General features: G+C 47.0%; 1 protein-coding gene across 1 annotated transcript in view; it reads right to left on the bottom strand.

Moving 5' to 3' along the window:
* Positions 1-22,654, bottom strand: part of Rptor (regulatory associated protein of MTOR complex 1) — a 299,725-nt gene that overhangs the window by 141,460 nt on the left and 135,611 nt on the right. The window contains exons 5-6 of the mRNA XM_021175441.2: positions 18,030-18,176; positions 6,055-6,230 (exon numbers count right to left, since the gene is read on the bottom strand). Of these exons, the coding sequence (XP_021031100.1) occupies positions 6,055-6,230; positions 18,030-18,176 (323 nt within the window). The remainder of the gene's footprint in view (positions 1-6,054; positions 6,231-18,029; positions 18,177-22,654) is intronic.

Raw genomic sequence — 22,654 nt, 5'->3', positions numbered from 1 at the left:
CTCCTTTGCAGTATAGACATAGTTTATTTGATAAATGGCCCATACATGCTCAAAAATAATGTGGATTCTTTGTTGCATGGATGGTTGTGTGTGCAGCAATGGACCTGGGTAATTAACCTATTATTACCCCCCCCCCTTTGGCTGGAACTTTCTCTCAGGAGCATTCTGACCCCGCTCCTGACTCAGCTCCCCTTGCCTGTATGACTGTAGGTCGTACCGCTCAGCTTACGACTGTGTCAGGTCATACTGTTGTGGCTGCTGTCCTCCCCTGCCCTCTTGCTCCTTTTCCACAGTAAAGTACTTCTTTGCTCGCTCAATGCCACCCTGGGCTCTGCGTGGACTCTGGCGTCTGCCACTGTCTTCTCAGCCTTTATGTTTCTGTCTTGCAGCTCATGAGGGCTGCACCTTTATGTCTTCGTCCCGTAAGGATCAACTGCCACCCACTCTTGCCACAGCTCACTCTGCCACCTGAGAGCATTTCCTAGACTCTATTCCTCTTATTTATTTATTTTGTCCTTCCTTTCTCCATCTGTATTCTCAGCTTCATATCCCAGAGCTGGACGTCTCTAGCATGGTGACACATCTGCTTTCCTTGGGAGAGGTCTTCACCCACCTGTCTTCTTGCCTCTTCCTTTTCTCTACACTGGTAATTCATCTTCCCACTCTCCTAGCTCTGTTTTCTGAGTAACTTCACCCAGAATGCTCTTTCCCTATCAACCAACCTCGTTCTACGCCACACAGAGAAGCAGTTGAATCAACCAAGGAAAGGAGGGGATGGCTGTAGTCAGTCAGAAAGCCCCTCAGCCTGCCCTTGCCTGTCTCCACTGCCCATGCCTCTATTCCACACTTGCCGCCTCCAAGGTTTCTGTCTGCAGCTTCTTGTAGTGTGGTTTCTAAACTCCAGTGACATTCAGACTCACTGGGGAGTCAGCAGCCAAGGCCACTTTCAATAGTTTACATCTTTTTCTTATAACCAAAATCGGGGTATCCATAGCATGTTGTTCTCTGAGAGTGGTGTGATTTTCATCTTAACTGAATGAAAATGGAGCCTGGGACACAAAGGGTGTAGCTGAGCTGGGGAGAAACATCCTGAGTAGGTGCATGGAAAATTGTGCAGTTTGGGGTCTGCATGGGACCAGAAGATAGCTGGTTTCAGATGGTGAAGCCAATTCTTCACAGGAAGACCGCAGGTCAAAGACCGCAGGTCAGACTCTTCAGCACTAAGATCAAAGGGCACTAGTACAACTCTGTAAGGCAGGGGAGCCAGACAAGAGCCTACGTTTGTGCTTCTGGTTTTTGGTTTTGTTCTTCTCTCTTTTTTGAAACAGGGTCTTGCTACATAAAACTAAGCTGGCCTCAAACTCAGCAATTCTTCTGTCTCAGCCTCTGGCATGTAAGAATTTCTCTCTTTCTCTCTCTCTCTCTCTCTCTCTCTCTCTCTCCCTCCCTCCCTCCCCTTCCTCTCCCCGCTGAATCTTAACAAAACCAGGAGAGTGGTAGTTGATGCCATTACTCTCAGCACTCTGAGAAGCAAGCTGATCTCCGTGAGTTGGAGGCCATCCTGGTCCTGGAGTTCAGGGCAGTCAGAGCTATACAGAAAAACCCTCATAAACAAACAAACAAACAAAAAATCTACACAAGGGGGCAGGAGAGAAGGCTCTGCTATAGAAAGGACACCATGCTTTCCCAGAGGACCCAAGTTCAACACCAGCACCCACTTCAGGACACTTCTAGTACACTCACTCACGCATGCACACATAGGAATGCATACACAAGCATGCACACATACAAAGATGCACTCTATCTTAGTTAATTCTCAATTGCAGTGACCAAAAGACCATAATAAAAGACAACTTATCAAAGAAAATGTTTAATTTGGGGTTCAAGTTTCTGGAGTCCATGACCAGCATTGTGCCCTTCCTCTAGCCTTGAGCAGACTGGCTCAGAAGTGGCTTGCCACAGCAGGCTAGCCCACCTAGGGTGGAGTCTATTGTCCTGCCACATCTGCAGCTTTCCTTCAAGACACTACTACCTGCTAAGAGGCTGAACCTGTTTTCCTGACACTATCAGACTAAGCAAGGAGATTCTGGCATAGTGGGGGATGGGTTCCCCTCTTTATAAGCTTGGACTCATAAGCAAACATTGGCCTTGATCAGACCTTTGTCTTGGCTTATTATTTCTCTCGCAGCCTTTTCCATCCAAAACCCCATCTTTCCTTTCAGGAACCCAGTAACCTGTGGCCAATGGAGGCTACAAGCCTGGTAGGGAGCATGGTGAAAGCAGGCAGGCTTGGTGCTGGAGCAGTAGCTAAGAGCTCATATCTTGATCCACAACTGCATGGCCAAGTGAGCTAACTGGGACCTGCCTGAGCTTCTGAAACCTCGGAGCTCACCCACAGTGATAGTCCTCCTTCAACAAGGCCATACCTTCTAATCCTTCCCTAACAGTTCCACCAACTGCAGATGAGCCTGTAGTGGTCATTCCTAATCAGACATCACAGAACCTAAACAAGATCTTAGCCCTGAAGTGGGGCAGGAGGTCTGTCCTCTAGCAAAGCTGCTGAGCTTCAAAGACTCCTCGAAGGACAGACGGCTCAATACTATAAATGATAAAACCTTACATTTACAGAAGCAACTCCTACTGATTCTGAGCTTAGTAGCCTTCCAGAGACAACATAAAGTGTTACCACAGTATCTGAAAGGAGACACGATAGCAAGATGCCCCACACCTTCCTTACACAGGATGCTCGCTTGGGGCCATCCTGCTGGGGCTGGGCTGAGGGAGCAGAGCTGCAAACATCTTCAACACTGCACAGTTAGCACTTAATCTCCCAGAGACTCAGTGGCTTAACTGGAAGGGAGGAGTTCCTGACCTCACTCCAACCCACAATAATGCTGTCATTTTCATTAATAGACAGCAGAACTATATGCTGCCGGGTGCGACAGACATCAATCTCCTTTACAGCTGGTCTCAAAGCAAACTGAATACCTCTGAGTCAGAGCTTCCAGCAGCACACACATATGCCCATAATAAATTTAAAATGGTATTATGCCACTCAATCAAAGAAATAGAAACAGCTAAAGGAAAACGAGATATATTTTGGATGCTTACACTATACTGATATATATGGGAAGCAAGGCAATTACTTACAGAGAATATTGCAATTGTTAACTTAAGAATTACTGAAGTCAGTTTTGAAAATAAGAAAGAGGCAAATGTCCTGAGGCAAAAATGAAAAAAAAAATCGGCACAATGTCTTCTGATAAGTGCTTCTTCATCAAACAAGAGCCATCCACACACACGGCCACAGACACAGCTGACTCTGTATTCACAGAGCTCAGCTGCATCTGGACCTTTTGCCAAGCACGGGCCTTCTGAAGCAACCTCCCGTATATAATGAAGACAGTAGTTTTCAATATTATTAAGGAAAGGAGGGAGGGAAAGTCCTGAGCTTTCTTTCCTAGGCCGTTCACAGTCCTCAATGTGACTGTCATTTTGCAGCCTAATCCTGGTTTCATGTTTCTGCAACAGAAACTGGCACACTACAGCTTAAGATCACACCTGGCCAGAGCTTATTTTTGTAAATAACGTTTGTGAAGCCCAGCCACACCCACCTGTCACATCTGGTCCCTGCAACAACAGAGCTGGGATTACTCAGGAACTGACCCTTCTGATACTGTGAGAGCAACTCTGAACTCACCGACCACCATCTTCACAGTGCTAGGCCCTAAAGCCCCAGACGAGTTCGTGAACACATGGAGAGTGGGATGGGAGGTGATGGGGGTAAAGCTGACACGTGCTTTGAAGATATAAATGTTGGTTACTCCCTCCCTCTCATTTTGTACTTTTCATTAATTCTCTGAAAAGATACACTCAGTTTTTATTAAAATGTACGAAACTGACTTTACAATGAAAAAAAGAAAACAAACCCTAATTCTAAAAACATGGGTAAGTACCAAATGAAAAAATATATTCCCTTTTCTATCAGACTCATTGCAGTACCTCCCTGAGATTACAGATCGATCTGCTGGAGCTGAGCCGCCAGCATTCAGGCACTAGATGTGAGTGAGGACCATTCTCCCCAACTGCGTGCGGCACAATGGTGCTAAAGTCCATGCTATGGAAGCTGTGTCAACTTGGTTTTTACTGTACTTCCTACTAATGCTTAATGCTTACTTAAACTTAATTATGTCTTCAGTCCAAAAAGGATTTCAGGCACTTAAGCAATGACATGCTTTTTGGGTAGAGCAAGCCCATTCTCTGCTTGGCAGCAGGGTGTTGAGTCCTTCGAGCTGCCCAGACCTACTGGCATAACCCCTGCCCATGTGGAGTTGGAGGGCAGTGCAGGACAGGCGCACTGAGGTCTGGCAAAGGCACTAAGGCAATGTGTTAGGAAGGAAGGCATGGGTGAGTCCAGGCACAGTGTCAGGCTCTGTGGGTGCTTGTGTCTATTTCTGCTCACCCTCCTTGCACATCTAATCACCTGCCTAGAGAACTGCATAAGGGAGCTCGGCTGCAGCAGGATATGCAGTGTCACAATAGAGCTGGTGCCCTGGCCCATTCTTGGACCCAGAAAGCACTCAGAAAAGCTGGGGAGTCTCAAGGCAGAGGTGGAAGTGGTCATGTAGCCAGCTCTGTAGGGTCCACAGTACCCTGGCAACTCTGACACACAGTCACTCAATAGCTTTCTGCTTGTACTACAGATATGATCATGCCTACCGAGGACTGACGGCCACACTCACTCGTCATTACCTGGGTCGTGTTCTTAAATACGATTCTCCAGGAATTGCACACATGCACACTCTGGGCTATCCCTCAGTCCTGGGTGATGAAGTCATCCCGTGACCCTACAGCCTAACAAAGCCCACCCAATGGCCTTGACTCCCTCCCCTGAAGCTCTGCAGCCTGGTGGAGTGGACTGGCTCATTCTTCTGGGTGGTCTGGCAGTGTACACCAGTCTGGGTACTCTCTGTTCCTCTCAATCCCTGCCATGTAATATTCCACTTCCACTGCCAGCTGCTCTGAGGAACACTTGGAATACCTCTGTTCCCTGAAACACAGCAGCTTCTGGTACCATGAATCTATTCAGTTCTTGGTCATTAATTACCTTCAAGTATACATATTTTCTCTATCTTGCATAAAGTGCCTCTTTTAAAAGGCCATGCACCCTCTACTCTGCAGGAAGACGAGGTGTCTCTCTCATACCTGCCCATAATGGTCAGCTTAGCCTCACTCAGGACCAGCTAGAGTAGCATGCACTGCTTCCAGGAAGTGGATCGAGTGTATATGGGAGTGACTGCTAGGCCCTGTGTGTACTCACTCCTAAACCTTCCAGTGATCAGACACCAAGCTCAGATGGGCACTGATAAATCCAAAGGTCTCACTGCTGTCACAATTCAAGGTCTACACCTCTCTGAGTTTGAGAAAGGATCTGAAAACTGACAAGCTGACATGACCCTGGTGGGCATCTCACAAAGGGTGCAGTATGTCAGCACAGCTGTATGGCTCTCACCCGAATCCTCTAGATGGTCGTGAGGCTGTTGCTGCATACAGGCTCTTCGTCAGCATAAAGGCAAAGTGGGTACTAAAGGCTAGCTGAGCACATACCACTACTGAGTATGCCAGCAGCCATAGCACTCTCAAAGGCAGGCTGCGTCTGGCACCCACATACATTCCCTTGGAGTGCTCCCCAGGACTCAGAGAACTGCAGTGCTGAAGGAGTCTCACTGTTAGGAAGGAACTCAGAGACTATACTTTAAGCAAGAACTATAGTGACTTCTTTCATATTTGCCTTTCTCCTCCCCAATGAAAGGTACTTGCTGGTGAGTCTAAGCACTACCCCTGGCTACTTCTCCTTAGTGAACAAAGATGTGACCTTGGATACCACAAGCAATAAACTGCATATGACCAGATCCAGGGAAAGACCCCCATCCACTCTCAGAATACACACAGACAAACACCAAGGTCCTGTGACATCAAACACAGAGCACTCTGTTGTGACCAGGATAATACCTTCGGCCCCTGGGATGGAGACCTGGACTACAGGACACTTACCAGCGCAGAGCAATCTTGATGGGAGTGGTGAGGCAGGATGTGAACAGATCGGCTGGGAGGTCAGGGATCATGGGCAGCAGCTCGTGTGCCTCACACGCTGCCAGCTGGATGCAGTTTTTCATTGAGGGAGGCAAGGGCATCTGGGCAAGTGGATGGTTTGGGTTAATCGCAGCTACCTACAGGAGGACACAGAAGGACAGTGGCTTAGCAGACACTCCCAGAGGGAACACTGGGCATCAAGAAGAACAACATGGCACCAGCAAAACTGGTTCTGCCCAGACAAAGCTTTCCTCTGTAGCCCCCAACAGCCATGGTAGCACCAGTACTCACTGCAGCCTGCCCACCCTTTCATGCTAACTTATTTAAGCTAAACATTTGGGGGGTTTAAAGGCATGGGAAGATGAGCAGATACATATAACATCAGTACTAAAAAGATAGCAGATTCAAGCAGAATTCATAAAGAGTGTGCCTGCCACCATCACAGAGACAAAAGGAAGGATGCAGAGTGTGTGCACAGTAAGGTGCGTTATGTAATGGTTTTACATGTACACCTGATTTCTCTAATCTACAAAAATGTGTTCTTATTTCACAAAGGAGATAAGGGGTTTTGACTGATTTAAGCGTGGCTGCTTTAAGGCACAGAAGGTGCATGTTTGGTACTTTCCTCAGTGAAAACTGGTGGGGCAAAAGCCCTAGACTAAGACCACTCTCAAACCATTCCTCCACTATTCTTGTAAGTTTTACCTCCATTTTAAAACATCTCCAGCAATTAGAAAACAAAGCTTTGAAGACTGTGACTGTGAGCTTAGCATTCAAGAGGCTGAGGAGGGGGACTGCTTTGGGTTTAAGGCCACCATGGACTACAGATGATGCAGCTACCCACCTGCTCTTTAGAACGTTTTTTTGTCCCACTATTTCTTCTAGGCCAGTGGTTCTAAACCTTTCTAATGCTGCGACCCTTTAATACACTTCCTCATGCTGTTATAACCATAAAATTTTGTTGCTACTTCGTAAGTGTAACTTTGCTACTCTTACGAATGGTAATATAAACACCTTACATGAAGGATATCCAATACTCGACCTCTGGGGGGCCGGGGGGGTGGGGGAAGGGTCAGGACCCATAGGCAGAGAAGCACTGCTCTAGGCAGCCTAGTGACACTGAGGTTCAAAGCTGCCTGCTCTGCATCTTTTATGTCTAACCCACACAGCTGTGCTGACTCCTGGACATACAATGTTAACATTTTACTGTCCACAAGACAGCTGTGGCATCTTCAAGTCCTCGAACGGTGGGCTTTAAAGGCATATTTTACCAATAACCCCTTCTGCAGAAATGTTAATCCCAAAGTCAAACTTCAGACACTCATATACACAACTATAAGATGATATAATCCACTTAACAAAAACATCAGTTTTTAGGGAAATAAGTGATAAATTCTATAAAACATAAACTATCCCACGTTACATACTTAATATTTTGCATTAGTCGGAATCAAGTCCTGGCTATTACACACACGCTGGGCAAGCACTCTCTGGCTAAGCTGTACCCTGGCCACATGGGAACTATTTCAAATGCACACTTCAGAGTTCAGCGGCTTGAATAATACCACCAAAGTTTTCTCGTGGCAGAGAGAAGGAGGTCAAGATCACATGTAAAATACTGTTCTGTGTTCTGGCTGTGTAAGCCAAGATAGACAGGCAGAGACAGTTGTGCAAAGGAAACTGGTTTCCAGGTCTCGTGTCAGACCAGGTGAGAGCCCTGGAGCCTGCAGAGGCGTCAGATCACAGCCTCACGGACAGGCACTGGGGAGAAGGGAGAGCTGGCTGCCAACAGCCAGCCTGGTGAAAAGGGGCTCGGGGGAGCAGAGGCAATGACCCCTGCACCTGTGTAGGACCCAGGAGTCAGCAGAGACAAGGGAAGAGTGCTGAAGTTTGGATCAGAGTCTTGGAGAGTCTGTAAGTAGGAAAGAATGGCCAGTGACCTGCAGTCTAAATTCACCTCTCCATATTTCCCTTTTCAAAATGAGCCCTTGCCGGGCGGGGTGGCGCACGCCTTTCATCCCAGCTCTCAGGAGGCAGAGGCAGGCGGATTTCTGAGTTCAAGTCCAGCCTGGTCTACAGAGTGAGTTCCAGGTCAGCCAGGGCTACACAGAGAAACCCTGTCTCGAAAAAACAAACAAACAAACAAACAAACAAACAAACAAAAGAGCCCTCATGGGGAGCTGCTCTATGAGCAAGGGAAGGCCTGGATTGGGCACAGGTCAATCCCATTGGAGCAGACAATAAGTGAGCCTCAGATGCACTCTGTGAACCCACCACCCATGAGCTGCATCTACTATATATGATAGTTCTGCCTCAGGGAAAATTTAACTCAGTGACATTTTTCTAAAAAAAAAAAAAAAAAAAATTGAGGCAAAGGATTTAACCAATGAAGAATTCTTTCAGAACCGCTAATACAGGAATTAAAAAATTGATTTACACATGAGTTTTATCCCATACGTTATTTTAGTTTTAATTTTTGATCTAAGATATTGACCCTTTAATCAAAATAATCCTTCAGGAGTCAGCGTGCATATGAAGCTCATTACCAGGCAGCCGGGTCTAGTGTGGGCATCAGGACAAGCACCACAGCTCCTGAAGGAAGGAAGCCTCACCTCCGCCAGGGCATTTCTCGGCACCAGAACCATCTTTACATGCAATTCACTGTAACCAGCTCCAGAGAAGACACGTGCTCCATCACCAAGACCGTGGCATTGTGGGGTGGGGGTGCTCCAGCTCCTAAGCAAGGCCGGCCACCTCCCAGTCATGTGCCACTCTGAAGGGCACAGTCCGCTTTTCAGGGCAGTACCCACATTTCTTGTTTTTAAATGAGCCACTGAAACAGCACGGTCCTGGCCTTTCGCACACACAGTGAGGAACAACTTTTAACAAGGTGAGATAGCCCTAAGTTCAGGAGTCTTAAGACGTGGCATTCTGAGCAGTTGTACCTTAAGGCAGCCCTTCTCTGTGGTGAGCTATGCCTCGTCCCATAGGCCGAGTGGAGATCAGAGGGCAGAGCTGGGTGGAGCTCATGCTACTCACCTGCTTCATTAGCTTTCAGAGGTCTCCCAGGGCACACTACAGTTAGCATGTTGACGTAGACTTTTAACACACAAGTCACATAACTGTAGGCACCCAATCATCAATAACAACTTAACCGAGTGGTCTGTATGCTCTGAGACTCTGAAATCTTGGCCAAGGAGCAGAAGCCACTTCTGGTGGACAGCAACTCAGTGATGGTCTCCAACAGGCTCCTAGAGCCTGGGTCAGCCAGTTTCTCGCAGTGATTCTGAGCTTACCCCCCAATGAACCGTCCATTATTTTAAAGCCACTTAGCTGCTGGCAGTTGCAGCTTCTAAATGCTCTCAAACCATTCTACAACTCAGCGAACACATTAATTAGAAATGATAAGCAAATTCCACTCCAACCATACTTGAATTGAATCAACAACTAAAGAGAAGAAAACACGGGAGGTTCTGCAGCTGTGTGCATAAGAAGACACTAAGGGACAGCCCAGGGTAACGGTCCCCTGAGAAGGGAGGTGTCCAGCCTTGTCTTCCTGTACAGTGGCACTCAGCAGACAGTGGTTTCTTCTGTGTGATACACAGCATAACATCCACAATCATGAATTACTTCTGGTTAGAGCTGGGGGTTCCTGGATGCCACATCACAGGGCATGTGCCAGAAGGCATGGCCATAGGGACATAACAGCATGCTGATCTGAAGTTTGTTTCTGGTGACTTGTTCTAGGCTGTAGGTCCAGGGGACAGTGGGTGCTGATCACCAGTGCTGACAGCATGCTTGCTGTCTCAGGCTATCCAAAGAGCCTGGCTTCACATCAAGCTCCTCCTTGCCACGTCTTTACACAGACCTTGTCTACACTCTGGGTCTAGGGAGTCATTTTTTACAACTCACAGCATTTTCATGTGTCCTCTGATGATCTGAGTGAACCCACAGTCACCTCTGAGCACAGTGTGTTATCTTGTATCTTAGAGTAATTTAGGAGGCTCTGCCTTCCCTATCAGCCAGAGGCCATCTTTCTTTGGCAAGGGGTTATATACTTTGTGAACCAGTAGAGCCTTCATCCTGAGCTTCCCAGCAGAGGATCTTGTGAAGTTCTGGATACTTGCTCTCCCTCGTTGTTGGCAAAACCCTACTGAGTGACAGGAACTCAGGGATAGGGGGCACTGAAGGACACATGACAGCTAAAGGTGAGGGAGTGTTCCCCTCACTCCTCAGAGGACAGCCTAACATGGCCAGCCTTGGAGAACACTTACTTGCTCTCTGCTAAGATGAACAAGGACCTACACAGCAGTGCTGCTGCACACATAAAGTGTCTGCACCGGTGGCATGCACCAGTGCATTATGGGTGTGCTCTCCATGTGTGTGTAATGTGCACGTGTGTGCACCTGTTCCTCCTATGTGGGTCTGGGCTGTTTTCACTTTCCTCCAGAGGCAGCTTCTCTGTCACCAGATGTCTTTCTCTCTCCAGTGGGCTCTTTCCACACTTTTTCCTCACGTTTTGGCCACTGTTCCCTCTCACACCAACTTGAGGACCACCCTCACAAACAACATCTCCATGTTCTTCTCTCTGCTGGCTTATTCCATCAACACAGGCACATGTGGTAAGAATGTACATATAAATAAAGATTTAAAAACCAACAAAGAAATGAGCCCCTTCCCCCCAGTCTACACCTCCCGAAGCTCCCTGCCTTCCTCCACTCCCTGAATATCCTTCATGGACATCATTGGCCCGAATTTCCCACTCTCAATCTGGCACTGAAGCCTTGGCGGTCTCCTCACCCCTTACCTCCCATGGCCTGTCACAGCGAGCCATCAGTAAACCATCCCTATTCCCAGGAAGTGTTTTCTCCCACTGACCTTTGGAATATTAGTTTTCTTACCACCCCCACCCCTTCTGCTACTTCTAGGCTGACATCACAGAGAACCTTATGGTGTCCTGGCCTCACTTTTTCAGCAGCTTTGGTCGACTCAAAGATTTCCCCACACTTCCAGAGCCAACCTAGTCTCCTGAGAAAGAGGCTTAGAACTCCATAATCTAATGCAGAACTCTTGCTCACACATCGCCATGCAAACTTCAGCACTACAGTCTACTCCACTCAAAGGATGGCTCTGCCCTTCTCCCTTGCTCAACAAGTTCTCCTCACACCACTTCTTCTCCCTCTACACACACTGTAGAAGAGACTAGACCTAGAGCCTCCTGCTAACTGGGAAGCACTCTACCACTGAGATATGGCCCCAGCCCTCACCTCTAATTCTCTTTGTTTCTTATCTCTTACACCTAACTCATAAGCAAACTGTTTTTTGCTTCCAGAATCTGAGGTGCCAAAACCACAACTGCTACTACTAAGTCCAAGCACCATCACCTGCAGACATGGCCACCTGGACCGATGCCACTGTCAGCTCTGCTCAGCTCCTAGACAGAGCCACACACAGCCACTGGAGTGATATTTTCCTTGTTAGCTAGCACATTTTAGCTGGGTGCCCACCACAGGTCAGGCATTATGTCGGATGGCACACTGCTCTCTGCTCCTAGCCCCCAGTGGTTCCCCAGTGTGCCTCTATGCAGTAACTGAATGTCAAGCAGCAGCAGCCCAGTTGTCTTCCACAGATCAGGTCCCTGGAGAATAGTTCCCACCCTGAACACACAATAGCCAAGTTCATCTCTTCTCATAAGATCACAAGCCAAAAGAGAAAAATCAAAGTGAACCAAAATAAAATAACCATACTGGAGGACATGGACAGTACCTTGCTAAAACCCACAAATTAACATTACTTGACAATTAAAGGAGAAAATAAAGACAGCACATAACAGACGCTGGCTCATTTCCCTGCTGTCTATGAATGATTAGTTATGGTAGCAGAGAGAAAGAACGGAGGACCTGGAGTCTAACTTGCAGGACAGAGACAGGCAGGGTGTCAGTGTTACATAGCACCAGACCCACAGATCCCTGGGCTGATCAACGACTGTCACAGGGCAAGTGCCCAGAGGACACGGCCAACAAGAAACTTGCCTTTGAAAGGTAACTTAAGGATGAATCTGTGGCAGTCAGTCAAAGGATTACCACCTGATACCAGCACCTAGGGAACTGAGACAGTCGGATTACCATGGGTGAGAGGCCAGCCTGGGCTAAACCATTTGGAAAAGAAAAAGAACCCTCAGGTGACATATAGAATAACAGCCGTGAACACGGTGAACTGCCTGGGCTCCAGGCCCCATGCTGGCCATGCTGCGGCTTTTTAGCAAAGGAGTCTGACATTTCAAAACATGAACTTCTCAGTCTGTGGAATATATACTTTGAGAACACTGTGATGACCGTGACATCAATTATTTTTGTCCAAATTCCTAGTTACAGTGACCAAGATCTGAGAACATATACTTCAGTTCACAAACAAGATGCCCAAGTGGAAAGTAAAGAAGATAGGTCATCTATACCAAATGATGTTACAAAACCTGGCAACATCTCTCTCTGCCAGGAGAGAGCTCATGTGCTGCAGGGCTAGACCTCATGGCTATGTCAGAAAGGAGCACAGCACTCGGGAAGCTGAATGGAAAAAGCCTCGCAATGTGTCAGCAGCCGAGGAGAAAACATCAGAACCGGGACTAAACTAGCATAAGGCTCTCCCTCCATCACGACAGTGCTTCTCTTTATCCTCAAACTCCAGCCAAGCACACCAAGGATTGAATGTGTGCTCGCCCTGAACCCACCCTGAAGGTGTTCAGGATGGCATCCTCCTGGGACAAAGCTGAGTGCAGTGGTCTCTGTAGCTTGCAGTCAGTCCAAGGTGCACTTCCTGAACACATTCCTTCCCTGAGTTCTATCCAGATGATGGCAGGAGTCCCTTTGGATTCCTGACATGGCTATGATGTGGCCAAATTTTCAGGAACATCTCCACTGAGGTAGGGAGAGTGGAGCTAGAGGTAAAGGCAGCTTATAGCAGGGGCTAAAGAGGAAGAACAAAGACCTGTGCTGTTACTCTTGTGAGATAACCTGAGGGCCACTCCCAACTCCAGTCTCCCTTAGTAGCCTAGTCCGCAGCTCCAGAGAAAAGCCTGCAATCATTTTCTAATGCAAGAGGCAGGAGAAAGCACTGCTCCCCCCTCACGCCCCTTCCTCCTGGAGACAAAGAAGAACCGCCTGGAGCTGCGGTGGTCAGGAGTACAGAGCAGCAACAGAGGGCAGAGAGGAGGAAGTAGCTGCCTCCCGGAGGCAGCACTCAAGGAGTAAATTATTCACCTTAGAGATCTTATTAGTGAAAAAGATAAACTGTAATCTGTCTAAAATCCAATTTTGAGTTTTCACTGCATCAGCTTTCTAAATGCAAATGTTTGGGGCCCAAGACGACTGCTGCCGTGCATCCTCCTGGGCTTGCTTGGCACGGGCCTGGGTTGCTCTTGGAAAAGAGGTGAGTCTAGAACACGGGAGTGCCTGCAGCCGCAGACAGCTATGGGCAGTTGAAGGCAGCCTGCAGGCAGTCAGCAGCAGGAGGAAGGCTAGTGCAGAGGGAAAGAAAGAGCAGACTGGAACTCAGTTGGGCCGCGCTCAGCTCTGTGCTTGGCAATGTTTGTCATCTTTCAGAGTCTCCATGCACCAAGCACAGAGAACTGACCACATCTCGGGCAGGGGATGATTACAAGAAAAATCATGGATGACAGAAATAATAGTTGGGGGACAAGAAGTAAAGGAAAAAGCCAGGTGCTCAGAGCCTTGGTCATGGTCGGTGTGGACCTGCTAAAGATATCACTAATGCAACAAGGCTGCTACTGTAATCCTTCGAATGGCTTCTAAGTTACCTCTGTGCATCCACAGATTAGAGCAACTCTCAGGCCTCATCAGAGACAGTACCAGAAATGCACAAGTGATCAAAGTGCAAACAGCAGCCCACGCCAGTGGGGTGCTTGGCTGCAAACGGGGCATCTACATCACTCCTCCTCCACCTAGACCCCGTCCTAGCCACAGGTCAGAGAGGACCAGTGCCCTCATGACCACACAGCAGCAAGACCTGCACAAAATCAAAGCCGTCAACAGTTTAGCGTGGAGCAGGCAGGGACGACAAGGTCTTATCCCTAAATGAAGAGGCATTGACAGTCGGTGACTCCACGCTGCGAGAGTCCATTTTTTTTTAAAGTACAGCCCCTGGTAGGGATTTTAAGTGTGGCTCCACACTCTGGAGTATTTGAGCAACACAAACTGGATTCAGTGGGTTATTTAAGAAGAGGGAGACAGGAAAGGGACTGCTTGATCTGAGAAAAGTTAGGAGAGGAGCTGGGGTAATGAATATAATAATAAAAAAAATTACGTGGCATTCACAAAGAATTAATAAAAATGAATATTAAAAAATACAGCGAGGTCACAAAACAGAGAAATCAGATACAGCACTACAACTGAGCAGCAGAGTCGAGGGAAGAGGAAGCCAGGACACAGATCCCTCCATCAGCTAAGAGGTTTCTCTTTTGAGTGCACATTCAGATTCAAATAAACATGAATTAAACCTACCAGCAATGTGTCTCTTCACTATCAGACTCCAGCTGCTCCTGACTCACTCCTTTCAACCATGTGGGTTCTGCTCTGGAGCTCAACCGCAGGTTGTCAGGTTTGGTAGCAAACCTTTACCCACTGAGCTACCTGCAAGAACATTTACCTTTTCTTTGCAACAGGGACCTCACTAAGCTCCCAGGCTGGCTTTGAACACACCAGGTAGTCCAGGCGGGTCTTGAACTCACCATGCCCCTGCAGAGTCTAGTAATCCTTACAGAGAACCCCCACCGGCAGCTCTGCTTCTGGTTTGTAGAAGACTAAGAAGCTCCTTGCACAGACAACCTAAACAGGTGTTCCAAGAAAGAGGCGGGAGCCGCAGCCCTCCAGACCAGAGGAGGGAAAGGCCCCTTTCTGACAGTGGCCCTGCCTGGAAGGTGGTGCTGAGTCATCACAAACGACATAGTATTTCAGTCAAAATTAAAGCACTTATTTTTAAAAGAACAGTGAAAGCAGAGATACTTGAAGTTTTTCTTTAATCTTCAAATTACAAAATGATATGATATTAAAAAGAAAAAAAAAAAAAAACAAACAACAAAACCCCTAAGTTAGACTCGTGAGTGACAGCTACACATTTCCTGGCTCTGAGGAGGCTCCAATCTTGTGCAGTAGCTCGTGCCTGCTCTTATGAAGCTGCTGTCTCCTTTACCTACAGTGTTACTCTGCGAGAGAAGCACACAGCAACCAAACCCCAGGGTCCCAGGGCAAGCACTACACCACCAGAAAATGAAAGCAGATAATCAACCCTTAAAAATTTATGTCACTCATGTGTATGCTTACACTTATTATTTGGGGGCTTGCAGTCCAACCAGCCACTTTCTACTGTTATATTTAATCATTTTTCCTCTCTCCTGCCCTCCCCCACACACTACAAATCTATTCCCCAATTGGATCTTGGCCACCACAAGGACAGGCAAGAGACACAGGGATGTTGTCATCCCCTCCGAGGGAAAAGCAGAACAGCAGTGAAGTGCTTCATTCCACAGCCTGCCATAAACCAATTACTGACAGTTTCCATCAGTTCACACAGTGCACAACAATCTAACTATACTGCCAATTTACAAAGAAACTGGCCAGGTGGGTTAGGTTAGGTCTTTACTTATTGAGAACAGATCCCATACAACCTAGCAGACGCCCTCTGTCCTTCAGCCTGCATCTCCTGAGTGCAGTGCTGGGATCATAAGATGTGTGTCCCCAGGGAAGATCAGACTAAGCAGGTAAGCCGGGCAGTTACACAGGACTGTTCTACACAGGAGGATGAAATGACTGATGAGCACTAATGTCATAGTGAGCATTGGGAGACAATTTTATAAAACTCTGTGATTGGGGCTGGTGAGATGGCTCAGTGGTTAAGAGTACCGACTACTCTGCCGAAGGTCATGAGTTCAAATCCCAGCAACCACATGATGGCTCACAACCATCTGTAATGAGACCTGATGCCCTCTTCTGGTGTGTCTGAAGACAGCTACAGTGCACTTACATATAATAAATAAATAAATAAATAAATAAATCTTTATTAAAAAAAAAAAAGCTCTATGATTGATTGTAATTTCCGCTGTTTTAGGCAAGAGACTGAATGAACAGTGAGCCCTGATATAAGTGTGTGAGAGAAACACAAGCTCAGTCTGCACTGTAACCATAGAGAACGAAGAGCTGAGCTTCGTATGAAATACTTGGTGTAACAGGGCACCTCCCTCCACGGGCCTCGTAAGGCACCGCTCCTTCATGATGAATAAGCCCACTAAACTGTTTCCCCCTTCTGAGAAACGATTGTATGTAAATCATCTGTTGTAGTTAATGAAATGAATAGTGTTTGTGGCTGATTAATCCTTGGTAACACACAGAGAACACACGTGGTCTGAGAGCAGCGCCACAGTGCTGGGAAGCAGGCATTTAATATAAGATGCTTGAGCTGTAATTGTGCCTCTGCTGGAAAGGGACAGGTCCCTCCCCAGTGCGGTTTAATTAACTAGCCTGATGGCCTGATGGCTTGCTTCCCTCACCTCTCCACAGCTCAGGAACAGGCTGTGAGAGTTGGGCAGGATTCTTTGGTACATTTATTAACATTATAAATGGGGAGATTTTTTTGTTTTGTTGTTTGTTTTTGTTTTTAAAGACAGGGTTTCTCTGTGTAGCCCTGGCTGTCCTGAAACCTACTCTGTAGATCAAGCCGGTTTCAAACTCAGAAATCTCCCTGCCTCTGCCCTCCCAAACGCTGGGATTAAAGGTGTGTGCCACCACCGCATGGCCCAATATTTATTACTTGATGTCAGGAAACAGAAATTACCTCTTGGCACTTGGGGTATTTACAGCTGGTAAGTTGGCCCACCATGGGCAAACCCAGACGAAGTGGCTGAGAGTACGGCATTAGGCTGGAAACACAAACACAAATTCTTGCCAAATACAAAATGAAGAGGCCAGTGAGCAATGCTGTGGTACCCAGTTCATCTCTTAAGGGGGAAAGGTGTTATATTTATTAGTCACTCTCCTGCAGGTTCCACACATAGGGCTAAAGTTATACTATGAAATACTAAACAGTAGGCATATTAACTTTAAGTTCTACTAAAAAGAATCTCAGGTTTTGCTGCTGGCCCCTTCAGTGCTCTCTTCTGATGGAATGTGAAACATAACAAACATTAAAGCTGAGCAGACTCAGGCTCTCGGAAACACACTGAAGGCCATTTTTTGTTCTTGGATTGAGAATTTCCTGTGCTGCAGCCAATCAGGATTCATGAGCCCCCAGAGGCCACAGAGTGTTTCCACCAGAGCTTCTGTGCAGCCCACTGGATGGAGGCCTCTTAATTGAAACTGCCTCTTCAATTTCTCTTTAGAACTCACTGTTTAATTTAACCATCAAATATTAATTAAAACAACCCGGCAAACTACCACTTCATTATCCAAGCAGCTCCCAGTCTCTCCCATTCCTGACAATGAACCGACCTAGCAGCTGTTTTCATTTTTACCATTTAGCTTGGTGGTTTGAGTTAAAAAACACAAACCTTTTAAAAGAACAAAATAGAATAACAAAAGACACCCATGGAAACAAAGACTAGAATGGAAGCAACAAGCCCATTTCCTTAAACCCATGTGTCTGCAACAATTTAACATTACACAGAGGGCAGGACTGCCCCCCCTCACAAACCTGCCTACTGATGTCACTATCCAATGCTCAGATTGAAAATAATACCAAGTACAATGGGATGTACTTGTCCGGGTGGGGGTGGGGTGCACCTCCATAGCTTTCATCAAACATCACAGCATGGCCTAAACACACAAAATCTCTCATCACATAGAGATCCCGTTTCCTAATCTCCTTTCAGCATCTTACTCACGCATGCGCACACGCACGCACGCAACGCTGCTGGCTTTCCAGCACCTCACCTCTAGTTCCTGCTCCCTCTGCAGTGCAAACTGTTTGAAGGACTTGACGATGAGACCAGCATTGGAACAGTCGTAGACAAAGATGGAGGGGCTGCCCATCCACGTCTGCAGGTCGTATATGGACAGAGGGATGTACTGAGTATAGTTCTGGAAAACAAGCACAGGTTGCACGGGTTATACACACATGTCAGGAACCTGCAGGCTGACGAGCACCTGCACACTGCAGAAGGTAGGGCCCAGTATCTGCTTGTAGGCGCGGATTCCTCACTAGCCATAGAAAACCACACACCGAGCTTAACCTCTCCTGCTGTGACACCTTCTTCCCATCAATGCCACAGGGAAGGAGCTGTTCAAGCTCACGTCAGCAGCCTATTTACACTGGATTCAAGTGCTCCCCGCACCCCAAAACAGTCCACTTTAGAGGGCCCTCCTTTCACCCTCAGCCATGGCATGTACATCCGCCCCAGGTCCCCTTTCTGTGGCTGCTCTGCTGTGTGACACAGATGGGCTCTAAGGAGCTAAGTTCAGATTCACAAGCTTTCCTCGCTGCTGCTTCAGTTCCAGAGTTCTCTGTAAGTGGGACTGGCTCTGCACAGTGTTTATGCTGATCACTGAACAGGGAGGTATTAGCACTAGGTAACAGACGGATACACTTTCCTGACACACTGTTCTGCCTACCTGATTGCTGGTAGGTAACAGGAGAGAAAATCTGAGTCTAAAGAAATGCCTAAAATCCTCTTTTAAGTCAATGTTTTAAAGCAATTATTCCAAACCAAAGACAAATCAACACAACAATGAGAAAAGGCCACCCTGCACACACTCACCCTTGCCTAGACATCAGCAGTGTAAACTGACCAAGACAGTTGGCAGCTGAACCACAAACACTGACTCTGGGGTGCCTGTAGCTCAGGGGAGGAAGAAGGCCAAACAAGGACTGCAGAAAGGGAGCGTCCAGGTGCCAGCAATCAGGTGCAGTCATCACCTAAGGACAATGCAAGGCGCCACTAGGAGGGTGTGGCCACCTCTAGCCCTGATGAGGACCACACTCTAGCCAAGCTCTGGCTCTTCCTACTGTCACACTGTTGTCTCATTTGGCAGATTGTTTACAATCACAGTACTCAGAGACAGAACACCTGGAAATGCTCTCTTTAAATAAACACTCCCAGAAGGATTCTAAAGACACCAGTTCCCGGATAACAGCTCTATACAGCAACGCCAGTCCCATCAAGATGCCCGAGGGGGTTTTCCTCTAATGGAATTTGACAAGCTGATTCTAAAATAAGTACAGAAGAGAAATCACAAAATTAGAAAAAAGAAAATTTAATAAAGAATAATGAACAGAGATTCGCACTACCAGATATTAGAAAGGCTATAAATTTATTTAATTACAGGCTGGTATTATTGAGGGCGAGACAAACAAATCAACAGAGGAAAGGCCCAGAAATAGACCCACATACATAACTGTGATGAAACGGCATTTTAAATCAGTAAAGAACGGATGAATGACTCAGTGGGTGATGCTAGAAAGTCTAACTAACCATTTGATATTGCCTCACAGACGCTGTACCAAAAAAACCAAACACAAAAAAACCAACCAAACAAAAACCCAGAATTTACAACGCGTAAACACAATATTTTTATTTACTTAGATGAAGAAAAAAACCTTCTTAAACCAATCACAAAATCTAAAGGTCTAAAAGAAATGAGATATAAACACACATTTATGACTGGCAGCTTCTAAAGGAAGGTGATAGAGCCGACAACGGATTCATGTTTAGGTGTGTGCGAGCTCCTCCCGCTCTGGCCAGCAAAGCTCAGAACAGGAGCACACACAGCAGACATGAACGGTAGTGATTAGGAAGGGCTGTGCACCAGTCCGTCGGATGACAGTGGGAAAGTGAGAGTCAATCTATCCACCCACCTACACAATTCCATCTGATTTTCTTCAGCAGAATAAAAAGAAAGATAAAAAACAAATAATGCTTCATAATGACTAAGAGGGTTGAACTTAGTGCTGGTGGATGTAGAAATTAACAAAAAAGATTCTGGAGGATGATTTGTCAGCACTGATCACGTTTTAAAATCTCTAACCATGGGTTGTGGTGACACATAAACTTTAATCCCAGCACTTGGGAGGCAGAGGCAGGGGCAGGCAGATCTCTAAGTTTGAGGCCAGCCTGGTCTACATAGTGGGTTCCAGGACAGCCAGGACTACACAGAGAAACCCTGTCTCAAAAAACCTAAAACAAAACAAAACAAAACAAAAAGTCTATCCCATTTGTCAGCTTCCACATGTCTCTACAGAAACTCTGGCATTTGTACAGAGGACACTGAAGGATGTTTGGAGTTTGTTCTAGTAAAACTGTGACCCACTGTGGCCTGGTGTCTGTTTTCTGCCCTTCTACACAGGAGAGCCCTGGTTGAGGACACAACATGTTTTCTTTGAACCTGGCCAGTGACACGTGACTACAGTTCAACATTCCACATCCCAACCCTAAGTGTTCTTAGTGCTCACCTTGGGACCTGCATCCTGGCCAGTCTTACAGGATGAGAGTCAAGTCTATGCTAGGCTGAGAAGCCTAGGCCCTAAATAAAGACACTTAACCTACAGCTCACCTGAATCCTCACAGAGCTCACTCACACAAGAGAATCAATGAACAAGCTGGACAGGGAGGCAGAGCCTGTGGTCCTAGCTATATGAGAGACTGAGGCAGAAGGACTGCATGAGCTGAGGCTAGCCAGCACATTAAGACCTAGTTGCCAAACAAACCCTAACAAACCAACCTGAGCTGAGAGGCAGAGGAGCTCACCCTTCCTCACTCTAGTGAGTGCTGTGCCCCTCACAAGCCTGAGCTGAGAGGCAGAGGAGCTCACCCTTCCTCACTCTAGTGAGTGCTGTGCCCCTCACAAGCAGAACGTGTCTTTATAAAGAGCCACATGAAAAGGAGGTATGGGTGGCTTCTTAATGATTGTAAAATGTAAACTTCAGAACATCATTCACACACACACACACACACACGAGTATGCGTGTCAAAGAGAGTTGCAGATGTGAGGCAGGTCACCTTGCCATGTCAGTGCTGCTTTGCACACTCAGACAATGAAGTAGCTACACGCTCACAAACGAGCTGACTGCAGGCCCCCATCTGTGACAGGCTCTGTATTCAGGAGGGCACATCACAGCTACTCCTTTTATGTATATGTTCTGTAAGAATCTACAAGACAGGATGCACACAGACCACTGCAAGGGAGCAAGTGGGCATGCCCAGTGATAGGCTTCCATGTCCCTCCGAAGCCTCTGTAAGTATATGAATGTGGAGAAATGTTCTTCATCAATGACACTGGAAAAGTCTCTCCAGCTCTCGCTGCCTAGGGACTAGAAGTAACCTTGTACTGTGCAGAGCACAACAACAGCAGTGAGGACCACTGCAACCTGAGTCAGTTCATACATCTCACACACTGTAGGCCCCAAGAGGAATGAATGCAGCTCTATGAAATAAGTCTGCTATTTACATTTGCCCAAATGCAAAGTTACATTTAAATCTCTAAATCATCAAGTTACTTAGTATTGAGTTATTAAAATAATGAAGGCCAGATATATTAGGGAAACCTTTACAACTTCCATCTTCCACAATGCATTAATAGCAAGATACAGGGCAACACCCAGATCCTAAGAGCTGGTACCCACCCATAAGGCAACACGGAACAAACCCTAGAACTTAACACTGGTATTGGCCCTGTGCCTTTAGTTATGGAGGACTTGTACTGACTCCCATCCACGCAGGTGCCTCCCATTATGGATGGCTTAAATACGTCAACACATCTGACGCCTGACTAGGAGCAGATTCCTCGGTGATCTGTTCCCACAGTAACATTTCTCCACGTCCATACACTGCACAGAACTGTGCACTGTGCCACGTACAGCAGCATCCCTGGCTGTAACCAACCGAGGCCAGAACCATTTAGCCCTGACTATCCAAAGGATCTCCAGATGTTGTCGAATGCTCCTTAAGGAAAACTGACTGAAAAGGGGGACAGTCTCACCAAAACCATTAGCTGTGTAGTTTAGTGAGGACAAACTCGGCAGGCTGCGATCCCCTGGGACAACAGAATCCACTCTATGAAACCACCAGGAAGAGAATGGCCTGAGAGCCAAGCTTCACTAACAAGCTCATGGGCTCCCAGAACCCATCTCAAAAGGACTGCCGAGGGTTTGTCAAGCTCCAGGCCAGAACTAAGGTCCTGCGAGCCAGCCAAGTGCAGCTGCAAGCACGGCCTTGGCACACAGGGGATCAACACCCAGTGCAGCAGGAACAAAAGAAGCCATGTGTCCATTGGGAACACGGCCCTGTACCTGAGTACTCCCTGATGGGCAGAGGCCCCACCCAGCATTCAGAAACCCTGGCAAGCAGAGATTGGGGAACAGAGAGGGGCTGTGAGCAGAGGGCTGGCTTCAGGCCTGCCTAGACTGAGAGAGCAGGGAAGCCCTAATCAAAGAGCTAGAAATGGGTTTTATAGAATGTATTCATTAAAATTCACTTTCTCTAACAAATCCCGTTAAACACAAGGGGGAAAGACCACTTGCTTTATCAGACTGTCACTGCAGGCTGTATCAACTGTAACAGCAG

This window comes from Mus caroli, chromosome 11 (assembly GCF_900094665.2).
Source record: "Mus caroli chromosome 11, CAROLI_EIJ_v1.1, whole genome shotgun sequence".
Classification (NCBI taxonomy): domain Eukaryota; kingdom Metazoa; phylum Chordata; class Mammalia; order Rodentia; family Muridae; genus Mus; species Mus caroli.
The sequence above is the reverse complement of the archived record's forward strand: the minus strand, read 5'-3'. Positions and strand labels throughout refer to the sequence as shown.